This window comes from Pavona decussata, unplaced genomic scaffold (genome assembly GCF_977016875.1).
Source record: "Pavona decussata unplaced genomic scaffold, jaPavDecu1.1 SCAFFOLD_178, whole genome shotgun sequence".
Classification (NCBI taxonomy): Eukaryota; Metazoa; Cnidaria; class Anthozoa; order Scleractinia; family Agariciidae; genus Pavona; species Pavona decussata.
This window is the reverse complement of record NW_028145588.1, coordinates 300505-319353: the sequence shown is the minus strand read 5'-3', so window position 1 is coordinate 319353 and position 18849 is coordinate 300505. Positions and strand designations below refer to the sequence as shown.

Sequence of the window (18849 nt, the reverse complement as noted above, 5' to 3'; positions counted from 1 at the left end):
GTGATTAAAAAAAAAAAGAAAAAGAAAAGAAAACCTAACAAATCAAAAGCGCAGGGCGCTTTTTAGGTGGAGCGAATCTCGTAAAGCAAATTAGTTTATCCTCTGAGTTTGTGCTGCAAACATCTCCAGTCACCGCCGTGACAGTTGCTTTATTCAAATTATCTACAGTTTGTCAGGTGGAATATCCATCTTGATGCATGGAGCGGGCCAGTTGGAGGTTGGGGGAGGGGGGGGGGGGGGGAAGGCTTAAGCGAACGCGTTAGTGTGAGACAAATAGGGGGGTCCGAGGGCATGCTTCCCCGGAAAATTTTTAAACTTAAATCTTCTGAAATGGCTAGAAAATGATTTGCATCAAAAACTGTCAAAACTGATGTAAATTTTTAATTGCAAATATAAACTAAAATATCATTTCCTTCTTTTAAATTGGAAGTAAGGAGTCTATGCTTCAGTCTGGCCCTTACATTTGATCACCAACACAACAGGCTGGATCTTCTGAAATGGCTAGAAATGCATCAAAAACTGTCTGATGTAAATATGTTTTCCTTTATTTTGAAGTAAGGCCGGTCAATGCTTAAGAACGGTGCCTACCGATTGTTACTGCGCAAACGTTCTGCGCATCTTGAGATACTCGGGTTTCCTACGGGTGGTGCCTGCTAATACAGGAATTTATTTTTTTCTGAAGCATCTCCGCGGACCGGAATCTCAAATCCTCGAATCTGATTGGCTAATCGCGTGCTCGTAACCGGTCCAGCTTTTTACGATACGGACCACGGTCCGGATTTTTATCCGCGCTATTCGCGGCAAATTGAAATAGTTGCGAAAGTTTACAAACAAAGGCCATAGTTACACGTAAACAACTTCCCGTGGCAATATGTAAGGAAAATATAAATTCTGAAGAAAATGGATTCAGACGAGAGTGTACACAGCGAAAGTGAATTTTACTACCCAGAAGAAGAAACCCCCAACGAAACGACGACATTAAAATATGAAGAAGTTGAACAAGACAGGTAATTAAGCAAAATTCAAGATTTTATTCATTCACTTCGCCCTGATAAAACTAAAAAAAAAAGACAACTTATGACCTGAACATTTGGCGAAGATACTGTTCCTTAGTTGGAGAGACAAGAACCTTGAAAACATTCCTCCTAACGAGCTCAACATTCTGCTGTGCAGATTTTTCATGGACGTCCGTAAAAAAGATGGCGGAGTGTACGAGCCAGGTACACTTGCATCGCTCCAGAGAGGTATTCAGCGCTAGTTCCGTTTGTATCTAAAGTTCGCCAGCCATCGTCCTGAAGAAATGAAGAGACCCGAGGCGCCTTTCTTCCTGTCTTCCTTACAATAAACCACAAAAGAAAGCCTGCAGATCCGGTGTGGTACAGTCAAGCTCCTCTCGGAAAAAACAAGATCGGAGAATTTTTGACAAAGGCTGCGAAGAATGCAGGACTGCCTGAAAATGTAACCAGCCACTCTGTGCGAAAAACCTGCATTTCAAGGCTGATGGATGCAGAAATTCCTGTTTATTATGTAGCTCAGCGGAGTGGACGTAAGAATTCAAAAAGCTTAGATTCCTACAAAATTGCTTCCGACGACCACCAGCGCAAGATGTACTTGCTACTGAGCAGCGAAACGAGATCTCCGATCTCTTCAAACGATGCACCGCTTAATCAAACAGTCAAAGCCTTGCAGCACCCATTCAAGCCGAGAGAAGACAAGCAAGCTTCTTCAGGCGAGGATCCCTTCACTGGTTTTCTTTTGCTGGTTCGAACATCAGTAAAATTGAAGACTGCACGTTCAATTTCTCTTTCAATACAGCGCCTTGCAGCAGTGGTGAAAGCTCGGCTCGGTCAAAGCCGCGAAAACGCCACATTATCATCTCAGATGACTCAGACTCAGATTAACTTGAACTTGCTTTTGGAAAGTTAGTTTTCACAAATCCAGGGACGTTTTAAACATGTATCGAGCCGTTAAGAAAAGTAAACTTCGCCGTGTTTGAGTCTTCATTCATAATTTTTATCACTCGATCGATATTTTTAGACCATTTGGACATGCGTGTCATCATTTGCAGCGTGTCAACATTCATCCACTTTTGACGTTTGACAGATGATTGTCATCCGGCAATGACTCTTAAATGGTTTTTTCTTTTTTTACATGATGACTCGCGAGTGAAAATAAAATTAAACTTCCTATAAACATGCCACTTAAATTGATGCTTAAATTTCAAAGGATTTTGTTACCACTTTCCTCCTCCAGCCTTAAACTTGCACTCTTACAAACGTCCCAGCGAAAAAAAAAACCCATACATCGCTTTATATTTTGGCACTTTTTAGAAATATTGTTGCTTAATTATCTCTGAAAAATGCGTGGTTACCCTCAATTTTCTTTTTGGATTCCAATAGCCCTTGCTAAGATCTGCTTCTCCCGCATAGTCATAAACCGCACAAAAATTCTTCTTTATTATTAGGTACCGTACTTAAGGCAGTTCCTTACATTTGATCAACACAACAGGCTAGGCTGATGAGGCGAAAGCCAGCAGATTGTGAATACCTGGTTTCGTTGTTCATATTTCCGTCAATCATATGTGGTTCTTTGTTCGTTATGACCGACGGGGTTGAATTATCCAGGACGACCGTAGCTGTACATACTTCAGTCTTCGTTTTAAATATTTACGGGTAACGGCGATAAGTAGCTGTCATAAATGAATGCTATTGTGCAAAAACTCCCGCGAACTTGGGCAGCGATGAAACTTTATCTTCGTGAAACACCCATCTAAGAACGAATGAAAATAGAAACAACGCTTGATATGCCATTTTTTCACGGTTTAAACCTGGTCGTCCGTTCAGCAGCACAGCTAACGACAAACTGTCTGAAGTTGTCGGGTTTGACGGAGAAAACCTTAATATACTGAATAATATAAATATGCAAGGTAAGTTATTTCTGTGAGTGATGGATATAGTTAAGTAAAATAAAATATATATTTTCTTAACCAGCCGGCCTCCCCCTCCGCGGTCCCTGTGATAATGCTTGCAATGTGTCTTTTTCTCCTGAGGGGCTTTAATTTGTATGTTTCTCTTCATTTCATTTCATTTTTTATTTGCCCCAATCTTTATACAATCAATAGGTTTTCTACATTTTACATATATATTGTTGGCAGGAGATCCCAGCAAGTTTTTGCAAACTTTTCTTTAGGGGATCCCCTATTTCTTAATATTTTCTATTGTTATATAATTTGATAGCTGTCAAATATATATACGTATCTAATTAATATTAAGATTAATATTAGGATTATAGTAGTAAAAGATTGTGATGGCGATGTCGGTAATTTAAACTTTATGTACTGATGTCTGAGCAATAGATCTGCTTCACTTTCCGCTTAAATGAAAAGTAGGATTTAGCATCTTTCACCTCATCAGGGAGATTATTCCATAATTTAGCACCTCTAGCTTTCAGAACATACAGTTCTCTTCGCTTTAGACAACTGCCAGGAATTCGCTTTGGACAGAAGCACTAAAAGGAAAATCACCGTTACTTTTCAGATTCACTTAGTCAGAATTCAGTACTCAGTACATAAGCGGGTATGTTTATCTGCTGACCTGTTGATGTTTAACGCTGGCTCACAGAAACCGGAGACTTGACAAACGAAAATACACAAAACACATTCAATTAATTTGACGTAATTCTCGCTCATGATGATTTGCCCGCTTACTTCATTCGTTCCCCAAAGCAGAGCACCAGACATCCCAAAACTATGACGTGTCAGAAGTGAAAACATTGATACGTCATCGAAGGGAATTTTCCCGGAAGCTCGAACACTTACCTACCGATGTCACGCAATCTCTCCTACTCGCGTTGCAGTGTTTTTGTCGTTCAAAATGGCGGTCACTTAAGATTGCCCTGAGTTCGGGTCTTACTCCTGTAATTCAGGCCCCGAGAGAGAGAAAAATAGAAATATGGAGGTTGGTTTAAGAGTTGTTCGTGGTCCTGATTGGATGTGGGGAGACCAAGACAATGGTGAGGGCAATGTTGGAACTGTGGTCAGTCTGGGACAAGATGGCAGCCTTCCCGACGGAACTGTTTTGGTGCATTGGGATTCTGGAAAACAGGCGAACTATCGTGCAGGCCATTCTGGAAAGTTTGATCTTCGAATTGTCGACAGCGCTCAAACGGGTAAGTGAATTATTCATTTTCATTTTAGTAACGACTTATTATCTCTGCATCAAGAAAGACTGGAGCAAAGTATCTGACGGTTCGATCGTTTCTTCATTTGTGACATGCTCGAGCGAGTTCAAGAATGATTTGCTTACCGAGGCAATTCGACACTTTTATAATTTAAACATTTCTAACCTTTTCTTTGCATTTCACTTGGTTGTATTCTCTTATAGTTTTTAAAAGATCGAAAATATCTTACAGGAATCGATGGTTTCGAACATTCTACCTGAGTACTAGAGTATTAAGCTTAATTAATAACTAACAGAGTTCAACTGAAGATCAAGCTTGTCCGTTTGTTTCGATTCTAGTGATTTCCAGTCCCTTGTACTATTTAGGTCTGGCAATCTTCATTTAATGTCTGAGTCAATAACTGAAGCGTTGAATTTGTTTTCTTCTTTTTCAAGAAACCGTGGAAGTTCTGCGGAGTCTTTCAATTTAAGCTAATTTAAAAACATACATTGTTATTATATTCGCCGCCATCAACTTTGATCTCATGTGGTTATATTCGTTCGAAATTTGTTCGATTTAGAAGCAATTCGAACTGCATGCACCTATGTACTAAGACATAATGTGCATACTGAACTAGATCATTGTTTAAAATGTCCCGAAAATAATTGCTGGAATTTGCCCACATGTACTTGACGTTGCAATTCTTTGCAGCAGGCTACAAAGGCGGAAGTCGTTTGTTGTTACAGTTCTCATGAATTTAAAACAGAACTGAATCGTGCAGAGAAAAGGAAATTAGTGTAGAATCGCCCTTTTTCATTTTTTTGTTTAGTTTCAGAATTGTTATCTTAAGAAACAGAAAGCAGCAAAATGGATTTAACAATCAAATTAAAGAAAATCTTCCTCAAACGTTACACCTTCTTTGCGTGATCTGTGTACATACGAATTTGCAACCATTCAGTTTTTCACTTAAGGTGATGTTACATTGGTTGAATGTGCTTTCCACCAAATTCTTTACAGAATTCTATATTTTCGTGTAGAAGTACAATTGTACATATAGGATTTAGTAATTTCATGTAGCTTGCAAGGGCTGGATGTGGCTGGGAGGGGGGAGGGCTGTTAACTGTAATTGCCCAAAGGACACTAAGATGTTTTCTGAATTTTTACATCTCTTGAGTAAGAATATAAAATAAAGTGAGACTGTAAAATACGGATCTGGACAGACAGATGTAGACGACTGATGGTGGACAGTGGATTAACTTTTGCAGATCCTACCCTTGGAAACATTATCTTTGAACATCTTAAAATAATTTTGAAAATCTTTTATCTTTTTGAATTATAACCATGCTTTCTAATCTACAATGCCTAACAGCAGCATTATACAGTGATTATTTTTCCTGTTAACCTGACTGCCCCATAAAGGTTCATGAATGTGACCATTTTTTTGGCGGGACGATGAATAGTATTTCACTGCAGTCTCTTATGGGTTAAAGAATGAAAATAATTATTTTTCATAGCATTTTCGTCGCGTGGCTGATAATATGATATAAAGTAATAAAATAAAATTAAAATAGCCAAAATGTTTCTTGGAAGGTGACAATTAACCAATAAATTTAAGAGTATCAGCACCCTAATTTTTTTTAACTAAAAAAGGTTAATCCGCCCTCGGACATCCACCATCTACTGTCCATATCTTCAATTTACAGAGTCCTAAACTAATCAGAAAGATGTAATTTTCATCATGTCACAAGAAAGTATAATTTTTTCAGCCCAAAGGCCAAAACAAAAACACATGTATTTTTCATTCACCACTGTCGGAGAATTTTTACCAGCCATGACCTTCTGTGCACCAGGCAAGGGTTCCTAACCACTGAGGTACTGGGAAACTTGTTGTGACCTTAAGGCTATGTACATGTACTAACAGAATTAACACATGAGGGAAAAGCCAAGGGAAAGCCAGCCTCCCCCACAGGCTCGTCACACAAGGAAAGATTGCGTGACAAGCCAAAAGAGCGTCTGCAAGGGAGGCAAAGAGAAAGCATATTTTCTCAAGGTCATGGAAAAGCCCAGGGAATTATTACGCGGGATGCCCTGAGGGGCATACCGTGTCTAAAAGCGGGTCGATTTTTTTTCCTACGTCGTAGCCATAAATCTGTACATTAATTTATTCATTAAACTCTCCCCTCTCCCAATCGGGATTTATTGTTCTGATTGTCTTCAACAAAAGCAGGCCAATCAAAATCCTTTTTTGTCGCTTATATGGCGAGGGAGGGGACCCACTCAGCCCTACTTGTGTGACGTCAAAGCATCATTTGATTTATTTATCAAAACTGGATTAAATTTGGTGCCATATTGTTAACATGTCGTGGACTCAAGTGTGCCGTTTTCAAATGGAAATTTCACCATTTTGAAACGGTAAATTGAAAGAATAACTTCTAAGAAGCACTCAACATCTTAAAGGGTGGGAATTGGAGAGTTCCTGGCGAAGGAATCGTGCTTTGTTTGACAGTTCTAAAACCATGACGGAACTGAAAAGAGGTCATTGACACGCTTACATTATTATAATGGAATTTCCGAAATTTCCGGTACAACAATAACATAAGCGTAACACAAGGGAAACAACATAACACGATCATCGTGACTCAAACTATTCCATTAGCAATGATAGTTTTATCAATCTGCGAAACATACAATTAGAATAAATGCGGTAAATCGAAAGAATAACTTCTAAAAAACACTCGACATTTAAAACGGTGGAAATTGGTGAGTTCGTGGCGAAGGAATCATGCTTTGTTTGACAGTCTTAGACCACGATGGGAGACTGAAAGGAGGTCATTGAGAAGCTTACGTTATCGTAATGGAATTTCAGAAATTTCCGGTGAAACCCTGAGTAGCATAATGCGAGGGAAACAACGTAACGCGATCGTCGTGACTCAAACTATTCCATTAGCAAGGATATAGTTTTATAAATCTGCGAAGCATACAGTTGGAATAAATGAATCACCCACAGCATCACGCGTAAATGCCAGTAAAGGCATCTTGTTTTACAATCAAGTCAAGGAATTCTAAATCATGACCTAAAGCCAGTGAAATGTCAGGGAATTTTTGATTTTTGACTAGGAACTTAAAGTTTTCAGAAGAGGTTCCTCCTTGGCAAAGATAATGTCATTCCAAAGAGTATTTTTCAAAGAGTTGATTTTTGTGGCTTCATCAGTGGTGCTAAAGGATTTGTGTTTGGTGATCAGTTAAAATTGACTTGTGATATCTTGCAGTGAATGTCCGGGACCTGTTTTCTATTCTGATGAGTGGCAGGCATTCCTGACAAGGTTGATGTATTTATGTGACATGTGCCCTGCATACTGCTTTGATCAACCATACAACATGTATAATAATGATTAATGTAATTCAAATTGACAGTCAGGCACACTCCGAAGAAAGGAGATCTGAATGCTCCTATCAGGAGTTGAACCTAAGTCCAATTTACTAACTAGTTCAGATGCTCTACCACTGAGCTACAGGAGACTCGTAGGAGGAAAAGGCCATTAAACTAGGTTCATGGAACAAATATCCATCATCTGCATGTGTGGCATATGCACAATGGAAAAAAATGTGATGGAATATTTTAAGCCTGGTGAATAAATAAGAATGATGTGTTACTCAGTAACTGACACAGGCATACTCGGAAAAAAAAATTGAGTGCTCTTATTGAGAGTCGAGCCTAAGACCTCCCGATTACTAGTTCAGATGCTCTACTGCTGAGCTACAGAGGACTAATGGGAGCTAAGGCCATTAAACTAGGTTCATGGGACAAACATCCTGCGTACTGCTAGGATTGGTATTGTCATGTGTGGATATTATAATGCGCAATGGAATAAATGTGATGGTGTATTTTAAGCCTGCGGGTGACTGAATGATAATGACTTAGTTTTCAAAGTGACACAGACATACTTGGAAAAAAGAAAATCCAAGTACTCCTATATATTAGGAGTCGAACATTAAGAACCTTCTGATTACTGGTTTGGATACTCCAACACTGAGCTATAGGAGACTTGTGGGAGCTAAGGCCATTAAATACATGTATAGTTATGTAAAAAGATTTTGATCTGTTTGGTGATTAAACAATTAAAGATCATGGTAATTTTTATTTAAAAATTCAATGATAATTTAGATGAGAAAAGACATGTTGGACATCTTTCTCATAGCATCTTTTTTATTTGATACAAGAGCAATTAAGATAGCCTAGTTACACTTGCTGTACTTCATTGGTCTGTGCATTATTAATGATCAATTTAATTTAACATACTGATAGACTACAGGCTGCAGTGAAATGTCTCTAAATATGGGCCTTAAGATCTACACCATAGCAGTAGCAAGCGTTAACCTGTTGATTTTGCTAGATGTTGGAGTTGGTGGGTTTTGTTTCTCTAGTGTGTGATGGTTGAGGAAGAGAACCCCATGGAAGCTGTGCTTTAATTGTTAGGGGTGCAAATTTTCTCCAGGAGTTAAAAGTGTTATGATGATTTCTTTGTGTTTTGGTCTAAACATCAGATTGCTCTGATCAGAGCATTAAGAATAAACTATTAACTAAGGGATTTCTCCTTGCAACTGGAAGAACAAACTTAATCATCAGTTTTTGGTGATTTCTCCAAAATACACAGGGAGAACTTTAAAAAAGATGGCCATTCCAAGGGAGAAATTGAAATAAATGGCTCATTTGCATGTCCATTTCAGTCCTGACCATCCACAGCCAAAGATTAAAGATAGATAGGGTACAGGGTTATTTGTTAACAAAAGTGAACCATCTTTTTTAACGTTTCCATCGGTACAAATAAGTTTTTTTTTTTTTGACATTTAAAGTAAAGCTGCAAGTACTGCAGGTGACCCCCCCCCCCCCCCCCTTTAAGCTCAGGAGACTTACGGTTAAGTTATTCAACCTGCCGTGCATGTAGGTTGCGCGTATTCTGCAATTTGCAGGCTTAAATGCGTAAAAAAATTGCAGTATCTTTTAAAAGTAAGTTGACAGTATCTTTCGTGATCTTTAGTGCGGATATCTTATGCTGTCGGTAACAAAGAAAACAACCTTGCAGTCGGTAGTAGTCTATCCGTTACTCAGATTGTTTTAGATGCTTCTTTGATTCCCTTTATAGTGAGAGGGAAAACTCTGCAAGTCGAAAGTCAAGAAATCTGTTTTCCTGCTCTTTTGTCTTGTCAAACAATCCTAACTCCATATGAAAAAGGGAAGGAGATACGATTGTGTGACAAATCACTGTTCAATACCATTATACCTGTAGGAGTTCTTCGCCGGGTTCACCCTATGTACTCAGTGTTAACTACAGTAGTCAGAAGCTAGTGCCCCCTCCCCCTCCCTATGCGCCTCGATTCTTGTTGGCTATCTGTCGTCTCATATCGAACGCGTTCTTTTGAAATACTTTAGTTTTTGTTAAAAATGCTAGCATACATGTATCTCCACCTCTCAAATTGGCGGTATTCTTCGTGGTGTAGGATTAAACATCACACAAAATCGATTTTAAAATGTTTCACTGATTATTTATCCTCTTTGAAGGCAAGTTTCAAGTGTTGGCGAGTTAATTTCACTATGAGCGGGTTTGTTTGTGGGGAATTTTTTTTTACTGTCATTACACGCTTTTCACTGAATCGCACTATTTCTCCTCTTTAAGGTTTAAGGCACGGACATATCACTTGCGATGGTTGCCGGGAACACCCGCTTGCTGGAACTAGATGGAAGTGTGTGGAATGCCCAGACTATGATCTATGTTCGCCTTGTTACATGTCTGATGTGCATGATAAGACGCATACCTTTCGGCGGTTTGACCAGCCTGGAGCGGATGGGTAGGGCCGGTATTCAATAGGCCATTTCCGAGTTGCTGTGAACCTCATTATGAGAGCGAGGTTAAGTGCAGATCTTTTTATATGAAAATTAGTTTTGTTTGAATTTGAATGAAAACTAATTTTCGTAGTAAAAACTTTGCACTTAGCCTCGCTTTGACCACGAGGTTCAAAGCAACTCGGAAATGGCCTATCAGCTTGGTATGGATAGGTACAGCTTGACCAGTCGCGAAAAGCTGCACTAACAAACTCCGTCTACTTGATTATATTCAGGAACTATTCAAGAAAACTACCCTTGACTAAAATATTACAAATTCAGATTTTATGAATCCCTATGCTGTTTAATACCGTTACATATGTAAAGCAGTATCGTGGCCCTGTTTTACGGTCTAAATTAATCGATAATGCAGGAATTCCAGTTTAAAGAATACTTTTAAACTTAAGAGGAGCTACATGTAAATCTTAAGACATAAAATTAAATTTTTTCATTCAAGATATTCGAATCGCGAGTCGCGCACGCAAGTGGCAAAGCTTCCCGGCGCTCGCGCTACTCGCGGCTTTGCCACTGACACTCGCGCTTCGAATATCATGTGTTCTTCCCCACGGATTCTCAAGCAAAAGACAACCTCGTTCCTAGGGCCCTGGGAACGAGGTTAAAGCAAAAGAGAGACTGCTCATAGTCTAGGCTTTGTTAGGCGCCGGTAATTAGTTGACTACAATATTCTATTTGTAAGCTCGATTTTAATGACACGATAATGAAGCATTGTTGTTGTTATTGTTTTTATGGTTGTCATTAAACAGCTGTGTCTGGAAACTTCAGGTTGCAGTTCAGGCGGGACTTAATATATGTTTTTTCCCTTCCAGGATACCTGTTGGCAAACGTTCAAATTGTACCAAGGTGCAGTCCAAAGGGTTTTTTCCTGGAGCCAGGGTGACACGTGGTCGAGACTGGAAATGGGGCGAGCAAGATGGCGGCAGCGGACGAGTGGGAACATTAACAGAGATCACCGCTTGGGACGGCACAAAGAGAGCTGGGGCTAAGGTCACGTGGAATCCATTAAGTAAAAACACTTACAGAATCGGTTTCAAGGGGTCGGTAAGTTTCACAGAGGTGTTTTTGTATTTAAGAAACTACACAACATTGTGCATGTTTTTATGAGACAATCGGATTACTGGCTCAAGACAATTTTCGCGTGATTGCTCGATTCACAGATATTAAGACCAAATAATTTAATTGTTTTGGTTGAAATCTTAATCGATGTTTCAGTTAACCGAAAAAGTTTCCTTCAGGCTGTTATTTTGAAGTTAAATCTGCGGGAGTCGAGTCGAGCGCATTTTCGTTACTTACTCTCAAACACCGAACAGGTAATCCTAATCACATCACATCACATCACATCACTTTTACGAATGTTTGGTTTATCAATAAAGTTGATAACTAAAGGTAAATTGGCCACCGTAAAGAGATTGGAGTGCTGGTATTTCGAGCGTTGGCCCTTCGTCAGAGCGAATCTTCAGCACTCGAACCCTTTATGGTGGTCAATTTACCTTCAGTTATCAACTCTCTTGATAAACAAACGTTCGTTTTTTCTCTCCACCAACGCAGCACCACAGTTTCTTTAGAAATTAACCCCCTAATCCATTTAATATAAATAGGTAGTAACGAAGCCAATCAAATAACCACATTAGTTCAGCACTAACAGAGTATAGCTTGCCAATAATCTTTTCCGAGTCTGATTGGTTTAAACTGCACACGTGACGTGATAATAGGGAGCTTAAGCAACGACGACGGCAACGGCAACGAAAACTTCACCTGAAAATATAACTTTATTTGTTTGTGGTACTTCGCGATTATTTCAACTCGCTCAACTTTTACAAAAATGACGAACTATCCAGGAACCAAATTGGAAAAAGTGGCGTATAAGTTAAGAAAGAAAATGTAAAATTCACCGTCGCTCGTTCACGTTCTCCACAAGACCGTAAATGTGGTCATTTCACGTTGCCGTTTTGCAGAGGACTGTAAAGAAATGTACCAAAATGTAAAACGCACGTGCAGATGGATTGTTTTTGTTCATTAAACCTATTGTTCTGCGGCGTTGTCGTTGCCGTCGCCGTAGTCGTTGCTTTAAAGCTCCTTAATGTTCATTCGCGGAGGGTCAGCACCGACGCAACGCGGGTTGCACTCTGGGGAATACAGATCGATAGAAGTCTCCTGCAGAGAAACGTGGCATTCATTCTTCTACTTCAATAACAAGTAGATTCCTTTCATTTCCTGGAAGTACAAATCCAGCCGAGATCAAAAGATTGTCCTTTGTTGTCAGCGATCCAAATTTTCTTTCGAGGCTATGTAGCTTTCAAAGTTCCTATTGTTCGCATCAGCACTTAAATCAATGGAATTTAAATCACTGGAATTTAATTTATGTCACTTTACTCCATATCTTCTCTCTCGAAACATTGGTGAATGCAAAATGAACAGCTGTGTCTACTTTTGTTAATGCGCATACGTTCTGCGCATCTCAAGATACTCGGGTTTCCTATAGGTGGTGCCTACTAATACAGGGATACTTTTTGCGTGGTTTAAAATTATGCCGAAAAAGCAGAACTTAGCAAGGGCTATTGAAATGCAAAAAGAAAATTTGGTGTAACCATGCATTTTTCAGAGATAGTAAAGTTTCAATTTGAAAAAAAAAGAAACGAAAAAAAAAAAATATATATTATAAGAGCGATTTTGTATTCCAGTGACTCCAAAAACCTCTTATGAGGGATTTCTTGAAATCATGAATTTCTTGAATGCAATAAATGAACAAATCAAAAGTGGCTCTCTTTCAAAATTTAAATCAAGTCTAAAGGAACAACATCTTTCATTATATCGATGCCGTTATTCTAAAATATTGCTTTGCGCGTATAGTTATTAGAATAATTTTATTATTATTTATTCTCCATAGATTACTTTATACATAGTAATGCTCTAAATATTGTTATTGGTGTTTGTGTGTGTGTTTGGCTTTGCTAGAAAGTGTTTTTGTTTAACTGTCCTACCTCCCCTGTAAATATTTAATATACGTTATTTAAACCAGCACCCTGACATTTTTAGCTTCTTGGTTATTTCAGGGAGCTGGTAAGCCCTTAACATTTCAAAATCTTTTCAACTAAATGTATGAATAACCTTTAAACGGGGCAATAAAGTCTTGTTGTTGTTGTATGTATTCCTATTCAGGAATAGGGTTAATCGAAGGCACCCTAATTTCGATGACATTATAACATAGATGCTCTTGCAGAGACATCTAGGAAACGACGGCCTTTTCTAAAAATATATTCAGCTTTGTTTGTTTCATCTTTTTTTTTTTTAAGGTCGATCTCAAGTGTGCAACTACAGCAACAGGGCCGCCATATTATCGTGAATGTTTGCCGAAAGTCGGAGAAATCCGGCGCCGACCCGATGCCAATCGATTGAGGGTCGGAGACCGTGTGTCCGTGTGTCTTGATGCCGAAGTAATCAAAGCCATGTCTGCAGGCCACGGTGGCTGGGTCGATAATATGGAACAGGTTAGCACTTTTTTTACGGTTTACGCTTTGCTAACAGCGGCCTCCCCATGCCCTTGTGTTAACACGCTATTCCATACCTTATATTTGAAACTGACTTTTTTCTTGCACTTAAAATTACACGAAATGAAACAAATTTGAAACTTATGCTGAAGAGAAGAAAAAAAAAATAATCATAGTAGTGTGCGCCTCGTTTCTTCTATTCATAATCAATACACCAGCGAGGACTATTGTAGCTACCAACAACGAAAACTAACGTTTTCAAATCAATGCTTATTCCTAAGACCATAGATCGGTGCTAAACCCCAAAATGCTGTTCCTTGCCTGGCTGGAGCTCTATTCACTCAGTTCTCTGTCTAATAAATAGGGTTCTGTTCACGTGTACGTCAATACTTTGACGATAAGGAATACTACGTTGTGTAAACCTCGTATGGTGTCCACTGTCAGTTTGAGACGTGAAAACCAGTGTTGTCTCCCCATATGATAAAGGAGATCAGTATGCAATTTCTTTCTGAGATATCACTACTTGATCAAACATACAAGTTACAAGCGGAGAAAAGAGAATGATCACCATAGTTAACATGTCTTGATGTTTGAATAAATTCTCCCAACTGGCACCGTAAGAAATATATAGAGGAGAGTGAGTGTATATATGCTGATACTGGATCAGCAATCAATCAATCAATCAATCAATCAATCAATCAAAGGGGAAATGCCGAATTTTTCTAAATCGCTAACTATGAACTGGGACACCACATGCAATATACCATTTAAAAGGTATTTTCTGGGGTGTGCTATAAATCACACCAACAGAGATGGAGGAGGTCACATATTAGAGTGAGAAAAGTCCAAAACGAAAGAAGGAAAACGTTGAAAATTTTCCTATTCGTTGTACATATTGGGTATCCCCCTAAACTATAGCTTAATGTACAGCTCTCAGTGCATTGCTTGTTGCAAGGTATCAAATGGACCCTTGACGTACAAAGGAAAAAATTCCAAAAGTTTGAGGGGTGGGAAATCGAGTCTCATATAAGAGAGGGGCATGATTTTATGCCTTCAATTTGTAGATCTTTCCATGATCTTTTGGTTGTGCAAATTTCACACAAATTGACCAAATACTGAGCTCATAATTGCATCGTGTGCCGTATGGCACTCTTGGGCGGGAAAGGGTTAAGTGTCAATGTATTTAGCGCAGGGCACTAATTGGGGACACTTCCAAATCGAATTGGAATTTAGAAGTGTTGGTTTTTGAGGAGAGGGGAAAACCGGAGTACCCGGAGAAAACCTCTCGGAGCAAGGACGAGAACCAACAACAAACTCAACCCACATATGACGCCAAGACTGGGAATTGAACCCAGGCCACACTCGCCTTTCACCACTGCGTCATCCCTGCTCCCCAGAAGATACTTTCAGATGTCTGATTTTACTGATTTGTAACTGGTCTTACTCTGTAGTTCATAGGCAAAGTTGGCAGAATAAGTAAGATTGATGCTGATGGGGATGTTCATATAAGCTACGGATTACACAGCTGGGTCTTCCACCCAGATGCCGTAACCAAGGTATGTACCGCACGTCTGATACTCTCTACGGAACAAACAATCAAACAAAAATTCGTTAAGGCTAGCGCTTACCCTTCTCCTACACAGCAAAAAAAGCCATTTTTCAATTGAGTAAAACTTACTCTTTTTTTCGAGTAAACTAGTAATTTTACTCAGTATTTTGAGTAAAGTTACTCTCGATTTGAGTAAAATGATTAACTCGAAATAGTTAGTAGAATTTACTCTTAATGTTGAGTAAATTCTATGAGGAGTATTTTTACTCTTATAGTTGAGTAGAAACTACTCAGCCAAGACTAAATCATTTTCAGTCATTTTACTCTTACACTTGCTTAACAGCTGAACTAAAATGAGAAGGCCAATTAGTTTGTCATTGGGCCGATTAAATCGTCCCGCGGCATGTCTAGGGTTAAGAGTAATTTGCCGTGGGGGGGGGGGGGGGGGTGGGGGGAGAATCCCATATAAAAGTGACGTGGGTGGTCGTTAGAAATTTTGAAAAATAAAAAAAACCTTTTAAAGAGGTTCCATGATCCTGTTTTGTGGGTGTGGCCCCCAATTTTTATCACCCCTAAGAGGTACCAATTCTAAAACAACACATTAGCTGTGACTTTGACAAATTTTACTGACGATTTCTTCAAATACCTTCTACTCGTAAATCAGTTGACTGTCAAATAGCTTCTATCATATTTTTTGGGGAACTCTGCATCAGGCGTAGCCAAAATCTGGCTAACTGGGCCTCACAGCGCATGCTCATCTCTTCACAGAAAAATTGAGGGTGTTATGGTGACACTGAGGGTAGTATAAATTTACACCATATTCGTTTTGCCACAACACTAGACGAGTGTAATTGGAAAAATACACAGATTTAGTGTTAAGTAACACCAAATAGGTGTAAACGAGATAATGCACAACACCTTGTTGGTGTTTTGTTACACTGCCTCTATGTAACAAAACTCTGCAAGGAATCAAAACCCCATATGTATGTATATTTACCCGAATTTGTGTAAATGTGTAAACTTCAGTGTTAATTAGTACCGAATAAGTGTCATAAGAGCTCGTGAGGCTATGAAATTCTTGATCACTGCGAATTCCTTTTGAAGATTGTTGTTGAAGAATACTTGATGTTAAAAATCTGTTTTACGGTTACATTTTAAACTAAGTTAGCAAATGGGGGCGTGTGCATGTGCATCAAGAAAAAAAATCATTTCAAACCAAAGCAAGATATTTTCCGAAAGATTCCCAGCTACCATCAGAAAGCCGAGCAGTTGACTATTCAAAGAGCGCAGAGAAGTTCAGTTCATTACTACCGAAGGCAAATCCCATGAATTGAAGGGTATATATAAGGGCAAATTTAGTGGCTGGAGACCGGGATGTAGAACTTAGTAAATACATCATACCTCTTTTTTGTAACCAATCTTAAGAACCGCTATTGCTGAAGAAAACAGGTTTTGCAGGTTCCGTGTGTATTTATGATAGCGTTAACGAAAGGTTTGCTAAAGTTCTGTTTAGTCGAAAGGTCTTGGATTTCACGAGAGACTGGGACAGACTTGTCGGACAGACTGGGAATGAATGAGCCGTTTTGGTCAGCAGCTGTTGTACTGCGCACTCTCTTTTCGATCGTTTCGATCGTTAATTCTGGCGGGAGCGATTCTGGCGGGTTTTCATACTTACGTCGTTCAGTTTTAGCTTGAATTTATGACTCAGAACAAGAACATGTGGATGAATTCTGTCTTTAAACAGGTAAGCTTTAGTTAAAAGCAAGTGATATTTATTTTCTTGAACGATTGGCGTAAAAATTACGATTTTAGATCAAGCAGCCTACTCGAAATTTAAGCTTTCAGATTAGCGCGTAGGGCAGCGCGTAGCGTTCTCGATTTTCCTGATCTCTACAACCTTTTCATGGCACAATTCTCTAGTGTTAAACAGTAGATTTGCTGATTTAAATTGTTTTAAGACCATTCTTGACTCCTTTCCCCCGTGAATAATTGATTTAGTAGACTTACTGTTGTGCTGTTTGTACGTGATCTTGATTATATTTGACTGAGGTTCTTGATGAGTTTGCGGATTATTTTAAGAGTGACACCCGTTCCTGAAGGACAGAACGAATAAAAGGGACAGCCAGAAAACAGTTTAATCTCCCTATATTTTGTTTTAATGTAGATGTTCAACTCAGCTGTTTCTGGGGCTCAGGACTGCAGCCCTAGTGAAGAGTACAGCTGGTGACAAGACACGAAATGCTTCTTGGCAAGCTAAGTCCCCGAATGTGGCAGTCGTTTTTTATCTGCCCCATTTTTTAGGTTTCATGACTCCCAGTAGTTACCAGCATTACTTGATATTGTTTATAAGTTACTTATAGATACATGTAGATATGTTGTGGTTCGATTTTATCCTGGGTTCAGTTTTTATTTTCCTTTTAATAAATTGTTTTGTACTCATTAATTATCATACATTACCTTACACAAGAACCAAAAAAAAAAAAAAAAAAAATTGAACCAAGGATTAAATTGAACTACAACAGATACATTATATGCTTCTGAAAGTTTATTATACTTTATTGTCGGACCTGATATACAAAGTGAAGTTCATTATCCTGGTTTGATTTTGTTTATTTGATATCAGCTAAAGCAACGGCAGAAGATTTGTCTTAGCGTTCTTTTGAAGTTCTAAAGCTATAATATTTACATGTTCTGTGTGTTTTTACAAAACAATGAGCTACAGTAGTTAACTGTTTTGCATGAATGACGAGACGCTTAACCCTCATGCCCTCCACCTATTGTTAAAAACGATCTCCTGTTACTCAAGACATTTTGCCAAGATCATATAATTTGTAAATCAGTTTATTGTTTTTTCCTTGTTACCTGTCTATTTGCCCACTGTTTTTTTTTCTTCAATAAAGAGGCATCATTATATGGAAACACTTGTAACTTGAATATAATGAGCTTCATATGACACTCTTACAGATTTCAACTTTTCTTTACTGTGACACTTGGAATGCCAATTAACTTTTACATGTACTGTAGGTCTACTCCAGAATATGATTGCAAAGAGTTTTATAGAGCCACTGTTGTTATCTGCCATTTCTTCATGTTGTGGTCTTCCATAGTTATGTAAAGTGGATTTCCCGCTTTTTACTAGCTCCAAAGTTGAGTGGATTAAATATGATTTTAAAACCGCTCATTACTTGGAACATGAGAAGTGACAGGTGGTAACAAGTGGTTGACAAAAACACAACAACAACAAGAAATTGTTTTTTAGTGCTTTCTTTGAAGCGATGAAAACAAGTTTCACTTTTGATGTTCAAGACAAAGTTGTGAAAAGAGTCAGCAATAAAATGATCTCAGAGAGCACATAGGCAACTAATTAAAAAAAATTGATTTAGAAGAGTGGGCAAAAGACAGGCAACAGAAAAGGAATTGTTTTACACTTACAAAATAGGAGTGATTTTACTTGTACACTGTATGTGATCTTGGTTTATATTTGAATTAGGCTTTAATATTAGATTATTGATGAGTTTACAGATTATCTTAAGAGTGGCACCCATTCCTGAATGACAGAAAAAATAAATGGGACAGCTACACTGTAGGAAGTATTTAATCTCCCTATATTCTGTTTTTATGTGCATGTATACATGCAGATATTCAACTTGGCTGTTGGCGGGACTTAGGACTGCAGCTCTAGTTGCAAAACTCAAAATGCCTCATGGCAAGCTAAGTCCATAAATGTGGCAGTCATTGTTTATCTGCTCCATTTT

At 38.7% G+C, this 18849-nt stretch overlaps 1 protein-coding gene and 1 long non-coding RNA gene across 2 annotated transcripts in view; one reads left to right on the top strand and one right to left on the bottom strand.

Moving 5' to 3' along the window:
- LOC146463362 (uncharacterized) overlaps window positions 1-18849 on the bottom strand; it is a 403676-nt gene that overhangs the window by 91501 nt on the left and 293326 nt on the right. The window lies entirely within an intron of this gene.
- The window catches only part of LOC146463375 (E3 ubiquitin-protein ligase MIB2-like), a 44046-nt gene continuing 29022 nt past the window's right edge, over window positions 3826-18849 (top strand). The window contains exons 1-5 of the mRNA XM_085084476.1: window positions 3826-4167; window positions 9834-10005; window positions 10867-11098; window positions 13351-13545; window positions 14997-15101. Of these exons, the coding sequence (XP_084940602.1) occupies window positions 3951-4167; window positions 9834-10005; window positions 10867-11098; window positions 13351-13545; window positions 14997-15101 (921 nt within the window). The 5' untranslated portion in view covers window positions 3826-3950. The remainder of the gene's footprint in view (window positions 4168-9833; window positions 10006-10866; window positions 11099-13350; window positions 13546-14996; window positions 15102-18849) is intronic.